At 34.9% G+C, this 15,833-nt stretch overlaps 2 protein-coding genes across 2 annotated transcripts; one reads left to right on the top strand and one right to left on the bottom strand.

Annotated features, from left to right (window-relative positions):
* Positions 1-2,770: 2,770 nt before the first annotated feature.
* Positions 2,771-7,227, bottom strand: LOC141811435 (uncharacterized). The gene is made up of 8 exons (XM_074699473.1): positions 7,083-7,227; positions 5,135-5,649; positions 4,970-5,042; positions 3,769-3,849; positions 3,594-3,657; positions 3,315-3,402; positions 3,115-3,199; positions 2,771-2,995 (listed from the first exon to the last, which is right to left on the bottom strand). The coding sequence occupies exons 1-8, from the start codon at positions 7,182-7,184 to the stop codon at positions 2,891-2,893; spliced, it is 1,113 nt and encodes a 370-aa protein (XP_074555574.1). The 5' UTR covers positions 7,185-7,227; the 3' UTR covers positions 2,771-2,890.
* A 234-nt stretch (positions 7,228-7,461) lies between these two features.
* On the top strand, positions 7,462-10,609 carry LOC141811674 (large ribosomal subunit protein uL29c). Its single transcript, XM_074699704.1, has 2 exons — positions 7,462-7,882; positions 10,259-10,609. The coding sequence occupies exons 1-2, from the start codon at positions 7,529-7,531 to the stop codon at positions 10,427-10,429; spliced, it is 525 nt and encodes a 174-aa protein (XP_074555805.1). The 5' UTR covers positions 7,462-7,528; the 3' UTR covers positions 10,430-10,609.
* Positions 10,610-15,833: the final 5,224 nt, after the last annotated feature.

The raw sequence follows: 15,833 nt of genomic DNA on the forward strand, positions 1-15,833 counted from the left end.
ACGTACAATGGTGGCAATTAAATATTATAGGAGAAATATATCAAGAAATATCGTATTCATTTTTAACTTATTTAGTTGCACACACAATCAATTAACTGTATATATAATTACATAAACTTTGTTTATTTTCATAGGGATATGCTACTTTTGACTCGAGTTCAAGTAGTCAGCAGTTGAATCTTGCGTCTGTCAAAATTTTCGATCCCGCATTAAAATAAATTATTTCACGGACAACTTTTATGAAATTTAACTTGTCCGACTTCATAAATAAATACATAATTACAGTCAATGCAAGGTCAACGCTAAGTCAACTCCTGTTCTTTCCGTGCACTATGTAATTAGTAGGTCAGCGGTCGTCGCGCGCGCGCCGGATTCTTAGACCAATAATATGTTTTTTTCATCAAAATACTCGTTATTAATTTTATATAAAAAAAACTCGGCTAAATTAATCGGTTTGTTTGGTTTGAGTTATTTTTTTAAAAACATTAAAAATGTTGATTTCAATATTTTCACATAATTAATTTTGAGATAAATTTGAAAGAGAAAATTATTCATTTTATATATTAATCTACTTAGAAAAAATATAATATGTTTTTCTTTGACATATATAATTATAATTTTTTCTATATTTTATTATCTTTTTTATCCTTTAATAAATATATAGCTATTAATACTAATGGGGACGGTTTTGTTTCAATTAACAGTCTAAATCTTAGAATTGGGGGACCATGTTTGTATTGGTAATGTGGTCCAATTTGCGACCCAATGGTTTAGTCATAGTCGATGGGCCGATTTGTCTCGGTTTCAAGTTTTAATCAACAAGTGGCGATCGACATCAACCGGTTCATTCACATATCCCTATCATCCGATTCATTCATGTGTACTCTTGCTAAATTTCGAATCTCCAAAGTTTTTCAATTTATATAAATAATTCACCAATTGATATTATGATAAATCGATCCGACCAAATTAATGGAGTATAACAAAATTAGGAGGAAAGTTAAGAAAATGACAATATTAATAAGTGTCTAATGAAGGTAGCTAGTATGGCATGACATCACACTCTATTAAATATAAAATTATTTTCTAGTTAAAAAATTAAAATGCAATACTAATATATATATATATAACTCGTAGGGTCGATCGTGTGAGAATGTTGGGATGGCGGATTCTATCTTTTGCTGAAGAAAAATAAAAAAGTTGAGCTACTTTTGACAGACTTTGTTTATCTCAGAAGATGAGAAATGGACATCGAAAATTCAAGGACAAAAAGTAAAGAAGCGAATATATATGAATGATAAATCACTCGCATTCGAGCTTATGTCGATCTCAAGAAAAGATCTCAAGTGAGAGATAATCTTAACTGTAAAATATCTCACCTCAAGAAATCTAAAGATGCTGCGATAAAATTATCTGAGTCACAAACATGTGGAATAGCACGAGTACAACTTGGACTTCCACTAATTTGAACCCCAAGCAAACCAAATCTATATATCTCGTCAATTGATGGACTGCACTCATCATCTTTTCTATCTTCCACTTTGCTATATTTTAATTGGATAAGTTAAAAAATATCAGTTTAATTTATTGAGATAATAAAAGGGATATTATTCATCCCTTGAAAGAATATATGAACAGTCTTGGTCCATTAATTATATTCATGTTTATAATTAATGATTTTTTCTTTTTATAAAAAAAAGGTATGTAAAGCATGATAACTTTGTGTATATTAAATGATCCATTATTCTCCTCATTATGCGCGAAGGGGAGCCTTGGCGTAACGGTAAGGTTGCTGCCATGTGACCTAGAGGTCACGGGTTTAAATCCTGAAAACAACCTCTTGCCAAAGGCAAGGTAAGACTGCGTACAATGGATTCTTTCTCCGGACCTCGCATTGCGGGAGCTTCGTGCACCGGGCTGCCCTTTATTCTCCTCATTATATATATGCATGGAATATCCATGGATGAATTATATGATCAAGAAGCTTTCCTTTGCCCTTAATTCATACAAAGAACTACTATCATCATATGAGCCCATTAATTAATTAATATAAATGATTATGCCTAAAGCTAACTATATATTAAAGTTGATTAATGTCATATACATATTTAGTCTTCATTAATTATTGAAGATCTAGTGCCCGTACGTTAGTATTTAAATCAAATAGCTAGGTCCAATTAATATTCCAAACAAATCAAAGAGTATTTGTCATGTAGGTAGATTCCAATTAAAGCAATCGATGGAGAGATATGTTAAATGGTTGGAATATGAACTCTAAGGCTGCCTTTACTCGGATAAAAAGAATATAAAAAAAAAACAAGAGAAAAGAAAAGAAAAGGAAGTGAAAATGAATGATGATTATACTTTATGTGCATTATTGACCGAATTTGTTGGACATGCCATTAAGACGAATTAACTTTCGGCTGCTTTAATATTAATTGACTAAGTTAAAAAAATCTTAACTAGAATACAATTTACAAATGGTGCAGTAATCCACTAATATAAGGCCCGGCCCTATGCATGCATTTATCTCTCTACTCGATGGAAGGTTCATAAATATTTTAACAGGTGTTTGCCTACTAGAATTATATCCTTGAAATTAATTTAATTAGAGTCTAATCTAATGTTTGCTACTTTGAGCATCCATATTTACCACCTAATTAAATTAGTTGGTTGATAACATAATGTTACTAATAATTGGGGTTTCTATGAGTTCGTCCGGCCCAATGGGTCGATCCACATCGATCCATGCCGTTGAAAGAACCCATGATTCATGGCTCACATATTTCGATAAGATACTTTTCGTGAAGCGAACAAGACTTATACACAATTAGTCAGAGTTGTATATTTGCAACGTGAAAATTCCACAAGTTTTATGTGCTATGAAGGCTTACACAGTTGAAGTGTCTTCACGCCATCTGCAAATTCCAGGCTTCTCTGTTCGACACAAATCCACGATCTCATCGTATTGGGAAGCATAGACAAAAGCCCACAACTGCAAAGATATAATTTCCTTTGTAAGATTGTCGCAACAGACTTTATTTGTTACAACACTGGCGAGAGAGAGAGAGAGAGAGAGAGAGAGGGACAGGAAAATGGAGAGAGATCACTTACCTCGACCTCCTTCACTTCAAAATCTTCAGTGTGTGCAAGACATGAATTTCCGAAAGTTTCTGAAGAAGAACTTGATCCGTTCAACCTTGAAAAATACAATTAGAACAGAGATTGTCAAAACAAGTAGATATCCTGGTGCCAGATATTTTTCAAAGGACTGGATGGATTTTAAGAGATGAGTTCAAATAAGCGCAGCTTACAGATCTCCATCCAAATACAATGCAAAGTGACCGCCCCCTCCCAATGCTAAGAATTCAGATGAACACAAAGTGAAGTAGTGATTTGTACCTAAATAGTACAAACAATTAGCTAATACTTAACACGAACACAAAAGAAATAAATAATAATATTATTATTATTTTTTAACAGTTAATGGATCATAGCAACCAATCCATGATTTTGCTTCTATCAAGTTATAGTCAGTAAAATTTACAGGCAACAGAGTGCAAAGATACTGCCGTGTGATATTCAGGCTATACCTGTAGGCCGAAAGATAACAGGAGTTCCAGATACATCAGAGAAAACAAAGCTGCTGTTTGTTCCCTGAAATACCCAAAACAAATCAAAATAATTGAGACCGTACTAACAAAAACAATATCAATAAACATCACTAGAAGGTCAACTATGAAAGTAATAGTTCTGCAGTTTATAGACCTGATACTTTCTCCTACTGGTTGGTTGCAACGGTGCTTCAACTAAGCCACCAAAAACAGCACCCTTCTGATCCCCAACGACCTGAAAGAAAATATAGGAGTAAACTAATGGGTGAAATATAATGTTTATTCTTTTCATGAAGCATATTAATATAGGGATAAAACATATTTCTGATTTTGTCTTGCTCAAATTTAAGCAAGCTTGCCGAGGGTCTTAAGGTAGGGATTTCTTCGTATTCAAGTATATTTTAAGACCTCTCATTTTGGGATGTGGGACTAAAGGCAAAGTTTTATCCTAACATGCCTACTCAAGCCCAACATCCTTTTTTTAAAGTCAATCTGTAACTAAAGGATGGAGTTTTATCCTTTCCTCTCACATCCTATTTGTTTTAACAATTAGAGCCCTAGAAGAGACATGATTCTATTTAAGCAGTAATGTTCTATAGATGGATGTAGCTCGCCCTCAAGACTGATAGCATAGAGATAGAATCCTAGTAATAGCAATCAATAGATCACTAAAATAAAAATAGCATGGAGAACCTTAAACTAAATTAGATTCACTAACAAATTGTTGTATCTTGGGTTTTAAAAAAAACAGTAGACTATCTGAAGAGCAAATCCACATGCTTTCTATTTTAACTTCTCTCACATGTTTTTGCAACTTCGTATTAAGAAAAAAAGTCAAAAAACAGTAGTGCAAATATTTAGGATAGCAATAACTGATGCTAGGACTAGGAGCATCGGAAATGGTTAGAAACAAGTTAAATGCACTAAATTATATATATATATATATATATATATATAAAATAAATAAATAAAAGAGATCTGATCTGCCAAATTTCCAATTTGTTTTCTAGACTGTTGCACGAACCGATAGTGGTTGTAGGTTTATAACTTTTTCAATTGGAATCCTGCAGGACTTCGATGCAAAATACATGGAACTGAACTAATCAAGCCAGTGGTTTCACACTTGTCTTAACGGCTAGCATTAATATCCATGCAATGTTCCTTCACTTTTTTTTTTAATTTATACAAATTTTTTTCCTCTTCCATTTAACTAAGTTCACTATTCACTAGGTGAATAATTGAGTGGCACAAAAAACAAGAGTGCGTCAATTGAGAACTAAATTATATTATGAGGAAAAAAAAACAAGAGTGCGTCAATTGAAAACTAAATTAGATTATGAGAAAAAAGTACATACCAGGAGTGAGTGACCAGGGAAAATTGTGCTTCTTCTGTAAAGAGTTGATAGAGATATACCATGTCTCCAAGTGCTGCATCAAAACTGTCTGTGAATAAAAGTGTACCGAAGATGGTAATCATGCAAATTTATGCATAACAGATTATAGAAATATGTTTCTAGAACCTATAAAGCAGAAGCCAGTTCCGCCCTTTGACTAATGCTGGCAGTGAAAAGTACAGAGCAGCACGCGTATTGTGTGAGAGAAGTAATGAGGGCTCAGACATCTCCGGTAGGTCAAATAGAGTTGCAGCATTCTTTGTGACTTTAACTGGACTCAATTCATGTGTCTTCAACTCTGAATCTTTTAGAATGTTACAATCAACTTCAGGCACTGAGTTTTGTCTAAATCCACTCATTTTAGCTGCCTTGTGAATAACTTTCCCAAGTTTTTTCTTCCCTCTTGCAAGTATGCCTTTTCTTCCACTATTTTCATTAGGTACAGACTTTGAAATTTTCTCTTCTTCTTCAGCATGATGCTCTTGTAGGTCTTCAGGAGGATGATTACTTGAGTTTGACAATGACAAAAGAGAGATCATAAATGCAGCGAAAGAGGTGGTGTCTGGAACATTTGGAGATTTATAACCTCCTCCTCCTTGTAAGTCTGCATCATCCAGGTTCTTTGCCCCCAAATTCTCTTCCTGCACAAGAAAAATAGTCACAAACTATAGGAAAAAAGCTTAAAGGCCTCAAAGAAAATATTGCACATGTTTAATGGATTGCATTCCAGAAAACATCTTTCATCTCACAAAAACTTGTAGGATCAAAAATTTCAAAACTTCAACCGGCATTGGAATCATCTCTATGAAAATTCAGGACAAATAATATAAGACAGATGCAGGATACAAGGATTCTTTGTGAACTTATGCTTGAATTTTACAAAAAAAATGTACTAACAACTTGTAAAGGATGGAAGCGAATGTTCAAAAGACACATCATCTTTTCTTGACCAACTGTTTCTTATATCATGAGGTTGATTTCATATACTTTGAAAAGTAAATTATGGTAACAAATACCCACAATTATCAGTAGAATTAAGGGCATAGTAGGATTGCATGTGGACGAAAGATGAATTTCAATATGAAACATTTTTTAATTTTTTTTCTTCAATCAATCCGAAGGCCTAAATATTGCACCCTAAAATTTGTCACCATTTTATCATCTCAATGAGCCAAGTCATAAGAAATTGGAAAATAGTCAACAGCAACTTAATCCAAGAAAGCATGAGGAATTACTGAAAGTAGGGAGATGATAGATCCTTATATTTATTTATCCGTCCATTTTTTTTACCATTTTAAAATAACAAAGGAAAGAAGATAAACAATACAATCACAATAAGTCAAAAGTCTCAATTAGCTAAGGTTGGCCACATGAATCCCATCCTGCCATTGTGCCCATATCACTTTTAAAATTCATTTTACTTTTAACGACAATAAATAGAATTCTCTTTGGTGTCTCACCAACTCGTTTTATCAATAGTTTCATAAGAATAAAGAGGCAATCACATGGTGAGGTGCAACTAGAATTATGTGTAGTCCTTTGAAGTATCATGACCAAGGTTAACTAATTTAGTAGCTCTAAAGCAACACATCAGTTCAGGAAATCACAGAAAAAACAGAGAACCTACAAACTACACGGAATCTCAGTTTTGGACAGTAGAAGGCTCAATTTTACTTGGTTAAACCCAACAGGATAACCGAGATTAGCAAGCACCTAAAACTTCAAGCCATAGACTTAACACAAATGAGAAAGGTCATGCCAATCGTTATTCATTTTCAATCAATCGCACATAGTGCTATAACAGGATGATGCATCCAATTTCCATGATACTTTGATGCCTAGTGACACTTGAACTATGAAATTTATAATCCACAAAAATGGCGAAACATTTTGTTTCAGCTTCTTGCCGCCCTTCAACGAATTACCCTATGCAAATGATCTCGATCTCCTACTCTAATCCATTTCACAGCGATTACACCAGTTTAAAAATTCCAAGGAAAACCATAATCTAGTGAATTAGCCTTCGATCAATCAAACCAGAAGATGAAAAGGGAAAGTGAACAAAATCACTCACAGAGTGGTCAGCAGGTTCATCGGAGATGGGATTTAGGTAGACGGAGGTGATGCCGGAGACGAGGTGCGCCGCCTTGCTGCCGAGTGACGGTAGGTAGCCCATCTTCGACGCGGCCAAGGAGAGCTTACTCTTCGACGCCTGTATCACGCCGTCTTCCATGGTTTAAGATATTTGATACAAGGGGGCCTCTTTTCATTTTTCAATAGTATCTGCACCATGATGTAATTTTATAAATAAATAATTAATTTATATTAAAAAATTTCCAATTTGTTTTCATAATCGGGTTGTAATTTGGGCCAATTTTGTTATTATTGAGCCGAAAGGCTAGAAACCGGGAAAGCCCATAATTCCTACATTCCATACTCCGTAGGAACGTTATCACTGCCCAATCCTACCCACAACAGAGTCACCGGAGAGAGAGCGAGTGGAGCCGCCCAGCGACGAAGATGATGGCTCTCGGGATATCATCGCCGCCGTCCTCCTCATCTCATCAAATCCTTGCTTCCTTCTCTTTTCTCAGGGTTTCGCCTCCAGTTCCTTCCTCAAGGGCTTCGTCCTTCAGCGGAATCCGACTTGGGGCCGCAGTTCGAGCTCCGACGCCGCGCTACAGTGCGCGCGGAGGAAGGCTGGTGGTGAGGATGGCGAAGAGGGAAGAGGAGATGAAGGAGATACGTACGAAGACGACTGAGGAGATCAACGAGGAGGTAATCGACCTTAAGGGGGAGCTCTTCATGCTCCGGCTCCAGAAATCTGCGCGGAATGAGTTCAAATCTAGTGAGTTCGGACGGATGCAGAAAAGGGTACACGCTACCTGTTCTCCTCTTTCTTACATTCTTGTTGCTCGATGCTCGAAATTGGAGTTTTCTGCTTGTGTTCTAAGGTTCATATCGTATCACATTTCGGATAAAATCCATCTACTTGTTCTATGTTTTAAGAACTGTTTCTTCCATGTGAAATGGTTGCTTCATAGTTATACATAAAAAAAATGAAGAAATTTGTTTTGTTGTTATTGCCATTTTTGTTAATAAGGGCAATGGAGATTGAGTATATTGGCAGTTCAGGTAGTGCGGATAATGACACCAATAGCTAATTGGAATTCTAGTAACGAGGACATGTAACTATGTGTGATTATTGTCAAATATGGACACTTCGGTGTAAGGGTCATCAGTAATGAAACATTATGCGTAAGCTTGATGAGGTTCTAACATATGTCTATGCATAAGCTTGCTAATAATAGTCAAATCTCTTAAAGAATTTTAGTTACATTAACTAGAGTTTGATTTAGTCTTGTTCTTTCCCTTACAATATTCTAACTTATTCAACTTGTCTAATGGTAGAATCCATGTTAATTTTGGATATGTTCATACCATCTTAATTTATTTTCACTCATTTTATCATCTTTTAGAACTACACTTAATTGATTCAAGTAGTAGCATTTTCTATTTTATACTTTGCTGCCGTGTGACCTTGTGGTCACGAGTCTGAGTCGTGGAAACAAATAATGCAATGTAAGACTGCGTATAATAGGCCTAATGTGGTCCGATCCTTCTACAAAACTCTGCATTAGTCAAATCTCTTAAAGAATTTTAGGTACATTAAATAGAGTTTGATTTAGTCTTGTTCTTTCCCTTACAATACTCTAACTTATTCAATTTGTCTAATGGTAGAATCTACATTCATTTTGGATATGTTCATACTATCTTAACTCATTTTATCATCTTTTAGAACTACACTTAATTGATTCAAGTAGTAGCATTTTCTATTTTAGACTTTGTTGCCGTGTGACCTTGTGGTCATGGGTTCGAGTCGCGGAAACAACCTCTACATTGGTAAGACTATGTGCAATAAATCTAATGTGATCCAATCCTTCTCTAGAACTCCACATTAGCGGAAGCTTCATGTATCGGGCTGTCCTTTTATACTTTTTAGTTAGTATCTTACACATCCATCTTAGTATTTTCTTCTTCGCTATATTAATTTTTTATGTGATTTTCATGGTGATCCATTAAATATGATGGCATACCCAACAATCATTCTAAACATCGGAAACTCCTCTCCCTATTAATCTCTCACCCTATGTTACTATTATGTGTGTAGGTGATACAATTGTCAATTTTTCTGAGTTCAAGAAAAGTTTGCTTTCATGGAGTCTTTTGATGGAAGTGGCAAGGATGAGCTTTATCTTGATTTTGTATTATTGTTTTCAGTCACAAAAAAAAAAAAAAAAAAACACCAAGCTTCAGGTCTGTTAATTTAGAAGATAAATACTCATAAAATTCTCAACTGATTAGAGTTTGCATTTGAATTTCTGTACTTATTTGTAGATGTGGGTACCAAGTAACTAGGCTGCAATAAAGTATAGTCATTTTGCCAGAAATTTAGTATGAGTGCGATTGTATCTTCACAAATTGCCACGACTCTGGATCCAGCTAATTAAACTGAAATGAGCAAATTGGAGTAATATAGGAAGTTTGATGTTGTAAGTGAGGATTAAAAGTTGAATATGCAATATAAGGTTGTTTCTACATCAAGGTAATACATAAGAACACTTTAAGACTCTCGTAACAGATTCTGTAGCGACTTAAAGATATAATATCATGCAGTATATGCTTGGCGTTGGCTCATATGCTATGGATCTATGAAATTGATTAAAATGAACATGCAAATACAAGGATGCTTTGCTGAGAGATCATACTTTTGGTTTGTATTTACATTAGTATAGTTTGACAAATATTCTCTGTTGGTAATGTTTAGTCCCTTAAGAATGAAATTTCACATGGATAACAAGACAAATATCTTGCTAATATTGTCTTATAACATTTTGATCTTAATTTTGCATTAGACCTTTAGTGTTCATTATTTTATATGGTGAATTACCATCTGGCAAACACATCTTGACTTATTAGGCTTGGGAAAAACCTTTGTGCTTTTCTTTGTAGCTTCCAGTTCTAGCTCTGTTCTAATAAGCATCCCCAGGCCCCAAGTTTTAGTGACCAGACCAGTTGCGAAACCCGAATACATGTATGGATCCACATTTTTTGTGTTAGCATCTTAAATGAATCATTAGGATGCTTTTGGCCAATGGGGAGTCAATTTATTAGTTCCCTTTAATTACTCAAAATGTATACTTTGTGGATTATGCAGATATTATTACTTGTTTTGATAATCTCTTGTAGATTGCTCGAATGCTAACAGTAAAAAGGGAGAGGGAGATCGAAGAGGGAATAAACAAAAGATTGTCCAGGAAACTTGACAAGAAATGGAAGAGAAGTATCGTTGTTCGGCCACCTCCATCTCTAAGGAAGAAGCAAGAGGAACAAAAGGCTGCAGAAGCAGAGAAATCATAGGCCAACATCAGATTCACAGACGAGTAAAACTAGCTCCTCGTTCATGCCTCTTGTTGTATACTCGTTAGATTGTGGAATTTGTCTTGCTACTGTGCTACCGCCTACCTGCAACTGAGTTCTGCTGATTAACAGATGTTAAATATTTTGATTGGGAAATGGTAGTCGAATTTATCTTTGTAAGATGTCATCTATATTTTCCTCGGTTACTTCTTGTATGATACGGACGAGTTGTTAAGTTCTTCGAATATATTCCGTGGAAAGAAAAGTTTATCACTGTCAATTATGAATGTAACTCTAGTTGGGGATGGTTGCGCCTTCATTCGCTAAACATTGGTTTGCTCCTTCAAACCCACCGTCACCTCGCTTGCTGATGGTTGGCTGTAGGTGGGGTCCATCCTACCATGAGGCAGGTACCCCAAAATCATCTTGGAAAATATGGATAAAAAGGTAATTTTGAAGAGAAGGCAAACCCAAAAGCTTCTATTTTTATTCAAGCAGTGGGCGAGAGACCTCATGGAGAAGGGCGGCTCTGAATACTCGAGGAAGAACAAGTTCCCGTCGGGTATGCGAGTTCTAGTGGTGGACGATGACAGGGCTTGCCTCAGAATGCTTCAAGCTCTACTGAAAGAATGCGGCTATCGAGGTGCTGTTTTTCTTTTGCTGCGGATTATTTGTCGTCATTGCTTCCTTGGGGTTTTCTACTTTTCTTTTGTTACGTGTCTGGAGTTGACACCCTGTGCTACTTGGGTTGCGGATGAATTCTTTCGATTGTTAGATACCGAAAACTCTCCACTTTGAAAGGTTTTGGTGATTTGGGTGATTTGAATGAGATAGGTATATGTCTATTTTTGGTTTCATAAGTTTATGTTTTATGGGAAGAAGGCTATAGAAGTGGAATGAAGGCTACTTAGGTTTTCTTTCAACTCGTCTAAGAATTTGTGAATGATTAGATGGTTCTGTTTTTATATACCCTTCTACATTGGTGAAACAAAAGACCAACCTTGACTAGTAGTCTTGTCTTACAATGCTCAGAGATGATTTTCTATAGGAGAAATACAAATTTGTTTTCAATTAAGATATGCCGATGCACGACATGTGTATATAAATTTATTGATTGCGCATAATTTAGGAGTAAAACCCGTCAAAGTCGATTCTAAGCCCGGTTGAAAAAGTGCGAGGGTTGCGTATTAGATTGCAGTCAGCGTGAACTTACAAGTAAATATTCAATAAATAGATCCATCAAAATTGTATTGTACTAATGCTTCCTGTAAGGAACGCATTGCAGGGTTCGACTATATCTTAGCAAGGACTGTTACATCTTCATGAGAATATAGGTATAGTGTTAAATATGTAAGAGTTCTCACATTATAGGTTGATCAAGAACAAATATTATAGGAAAATTAATTATCTAAAATTTGAAACATGAAATCTAAGAACACTCACTGGTAAAACAATGAAGGTACTAGATATGATGATTATGAGAAAAATCAATATTTTGTGTATAAGAGACAAAATGGTAGAAGAGAAGACAAAGATGATAGAAAATTTAGATTTTAAGTTATGGTACACAGGAAGGAGTAAAACAAGAAATGTAATAGGTATTGTTGTCGATAATTTTTTAAAGGATGAAGTAGTAGTAGTTAGAAAGGGGATAGGATTATAACTCTCAAGATTATGGTGGTGAAAGAAACTATTAATGTAATTAACATATATGCACTTCAAGTAGGATTAGGTGAACACATTAAATCTAGATTTTGGGATGACCTAAATGAGGTATTATAAAATATTCCGCCAACTAAAATGATTTTAATAGGAGGAGACTTAAATGAGCATATAGGAGTGAACAAATGAGGAATATGATAGGGAGTATGAGGGTTATAGGTTTGGAATAAGAAATGAAGAAGGAAAAATTATATTGGATTTTATAATAACATATGATTTTATATTAGTTAATACGTTTTTTAAGAAAAGAGAAGAATACTAGGTCACATTCAAAAGTGAGAATAATAAATCACAAATTGACTTTTTTATGATTAGGAAGAAGGATAGAAAGAGTTGTAAAGATTGTAGAGGAGAAAACTTAATTATCTAACATAAGTTAGTAGTGTTGGATTTACACTTCAAGTATAATATCAATAGAAGGAAAATATATACGACTCCTAGAATTAAATGGTAGAAGTTAAAGGATGAAAAACAAAACATATTTAAGAAGAGGGTAAGTATTAGGAAAAATATATGGCGACTTGAATACGACATAGGATAAGATGGTATCAAAGTTGAAAATAGTAGTTAAGAGTGTACTTGGTGAGTCAAAGGGACATGTACCACCAAGTAAAGAATCTTGGTGGTAGAATGAGAAAATGAGAAAATTAAAGAAAAACGAATAGCCTATAAGGTATTATATACTTGTAAGAACGAGAAAAATTTAAACAAATATATAATAGCCAAGAAAAAAGTCAAGAAAACAATGAATGAAGTTAAAAATAAAATTTTTAAATATTTATATCGAAAATTGAATATAAAAGAGGGGAAAAGAGATATTTACAGAATAGCTAAAGCGATAGAAAGGAAGATCAAAGAAGGTACTAATAAATGATGCAATAGGGTATTAATAAATGATGAGGAAATAAAAGAGTAATGAAAAATATATTTTCATCAACTTTTTAATAAAGGTTTAGGTGACCAATTTAATTAGGTAATTTAAGTAGGTCAAATGAGTATAGAAATTTAAATTTTTATCGTATAATTCAAATTTCAAAAGTAGAATAAGCTTTAAATGGGATACAAAATGGAAAAAGCAGTTAGATCAGATGATATTTTGATGTTCCCAAAGAGGTATGGAAGTGCCTAGGGAAATAAGGTATTAAATGACTTATAAAGTTCTTTAATCTGATATTAAAAATTAAAAAAATATCCGATTAGTGGAGGGTAAATACTATAGTTCTCTAATATAAGAATAAAGGAGATACAAAATTGTGCAAACTATAGGGGTATTAAACTAATGAGTCGTATCATGAAATTTTAAAAAAAAGTAATAGAAAAAAGACTAAGGAGACCACGGTGATCGAAAATCAATTTGGATTTATGTTTGGAAGATTGATAATAGAAGTTATATATATTCTCAGACAACTAATTGAAAAGTATTGTGAACAAAAGCAAGACTTACGTATGGTATTTGTTGATCTAGAAAAAGCTTATGAGAGAATCTCAAAGGAAATTATATGGAGAATTCTAGAAAAGAGAGGTGTTAGTATAACGTATATTGAACTAATTAAGGATATGTATGAAAATGTAATGACAAGAGTGAAGATTTCAGAGAATTAACCGAAGCATTCCCCAATAAAGATAGGGTTACATTAAGGATCAACTCTAAGTCTTTATCTTTTTACACTAATCATAGAATGAATTCACTGGACACACAAGACATGATATTGTTTTGAAGATGATATTATAGATGAGACACGTGAAGGAGTAAATGCTAAACTCGAATCTTGGCGGGAAAAACTAGAAATGAAAGATTTTAGATTTTAGTAGAGTAAAGACAAAATATATGAAATTAAATTTAGTAATATTAGACGTAATGAGACAATTGTTAAGATAGGAGATGATGAATTATCTATAATTGAGACTTTTAAATATTTGTGATCATTTCTACAAAAGGATGGAGAGATTGAGAGAGATGTCTTACATAGAATACAAAGCGGGATGGTTGAAATGGAGAAGAGTGTCAGATGTTCTTTGTGATCGTAAAATACCTTTAAAACTTAAAGGAAAGTTTTACAAAATGACAGTTAGACCTGCTATGTTATATGGAGCTAAATGTTGGTTATGACTCGAGCACATGAGCAAAACATGAAAGTTGCAGAAATGAGGATGTTAAAGTGAATGCGCGGACATACAAGGATAGATAAGATAAGAAATGAAAATATTAGAGAGAAAGTCGGGGTTGCACCTATTGAGGAAAAACTCAAGGAGACACGTTTAAGATGGTACGAACATGTACGTAGACGACCAATACATGCTCTAGTTAGGCGATGTGAAACTATGATAAATGTGCACATCAAACGAGGAAGAGTAAAATAAAAAAAGACTTGGTTAACAACAATAACACAAGATAAAATTTATTTAAATATAAATGATGATATAGTAGGGGATAGAGCCCAATAACGTAGAAAGATCTATATAACCGACTCCACCTAGTGGGATAAAACTTGGTTGTTGTTGTTGTTGTTCTGTTGCATAAGTCGAAGCCGAAGGAAGGAGGAGGGTCTTCATCGATTAAATGCCCTATGCTTAACTCTACAAATTATACGGTATGGGCCATAAGGATGAAAATTCTTCTCAAGGTTTACAAAGGATGGGAGGCTGTTGAAAGGGGAATCTTGATGAAGAGAAGAACGACATGGCTATGGCGTTGATATTTCAATCGATCCCAGAAACTCTCATCCTCCAAATCGGGAATCTGGACACTGCGAAGGAGGTGTGGGACGCAATAAAGACAAGACACCTCGGGGCAGAAAGAGTTAAGGAAGCAAGACTCCAAACCTTGATGGCTGAGTTCGAGCGCCTGAAGATGAAGGAAACAGAGAAAATTGACGACTTTGTTGGCAAGCTCTCTTCAATTTCATCCAAATCAGCCGAGTTGGGAGAGGAGATTGACGATCCAAAGATGGTGAAGAAATTTCTTGCAAGTCTTCCCAGGAAGAAATACATACACATAGTGGCGTCGCTTGAGCAAGTTCTGGATCTCAACAAAACAAGTTTTGAAGATATCATAGGTCGATTAAAGGCTTATGAGGAACGGGTTGCTGATGAAGACGAAGAAACTCAAGGGGAACAAGACAAGCTGATGTATGCGACTTCGGAAAATCAGTATGGATTCAACGGAGGAAGAGGTCGCGGTGGACAATCAAGAGGTAGAGGAAGGGGCCGTGGAAGGTCTAATGGAACAAAGGATCTGTCGAAAATCCAATGTTACAGATGTGACAATTTCGGACATTATGCCTCTAACTGTCCTGATCGCCTCCTTAAATTTCAAGAGACTCAAACCTATGATCAGGATGATACGCAAGCGGCTGATGGTCTTTTGATGAATGAGGTGATTTATCTCCATGAGAAGAACGTCAAACCCATGAAGTTTGAAACTTGTTCAGATAATGACTGTGTATGGTACCTTGACAATGGAGCAAGCAACCACATGACTGGGAATCGAGGGTATTTCGTGAAGATTGACGAGAATGTCACAGGAAAGGTACGGTTTGGAGATGACTTCACGAATCGATATCAAGGGGAAGGGATCGGTTCTGTTCATAAGCAGTAACGGAGAAAGGAAGATTCTTGCTGATGTTTATTACATTCCAGACTTGAAGAACAACATCATAAGCCTAGGTCAAGCCACGGAATC

Source organism: Curcuma longa, chromosome 17, assembly GCF_044706935.1.
Source record: "Curcuma longa cultivar G26 ecotype Majalengka, Jawa Barat chromosome 17, ITB_CL_G26_1.1, whole genome shotgun sequence".
Classification (NCBI taxonomy): Eukaryota; Viridiplantae; Streptophyta; class Magnoliopsida; order Zingiberales; family Zingiberaceae; genus Curcuma; species Curcuma longa.

Coding starts and splice junctions, on each gene's coding strand:
- LOC141811435 (XM_074699473.1), bottom strand. CDS start 7,184: ATGGGCTACCTACCGTCACTCGGCAGCAAGGCGGCGCACCTCGTCTCC. Junction 3,850..4,969: donor TCCCTGGTCACTCACTCCTG/GTATGTACTTTT, acceptor ATTTTCTTTCAG/GTCGTTGGGGATCAGAAGGG. Junction 3,403..3,593: donor TGTTATCTTTCGGCCTACAG/GTATAGCCTGAA, acceptor TGTACTATTTAG/GTACAAATCACTACTTCACT.
- LOC141811674 (XM_074699704.1), top strand. CDS start 7,529: ATGATGGCTCTCGGGATATCATCGCCGCCGTCCTCCTCATCTCATCAA. Junction 7,883..10,258: donor TCGGACGGATGCAGAAAAGG/GTACACGCTACC, acceptor AATCTCTTGTAG/ATTGCTCGAATGCTAACAGT.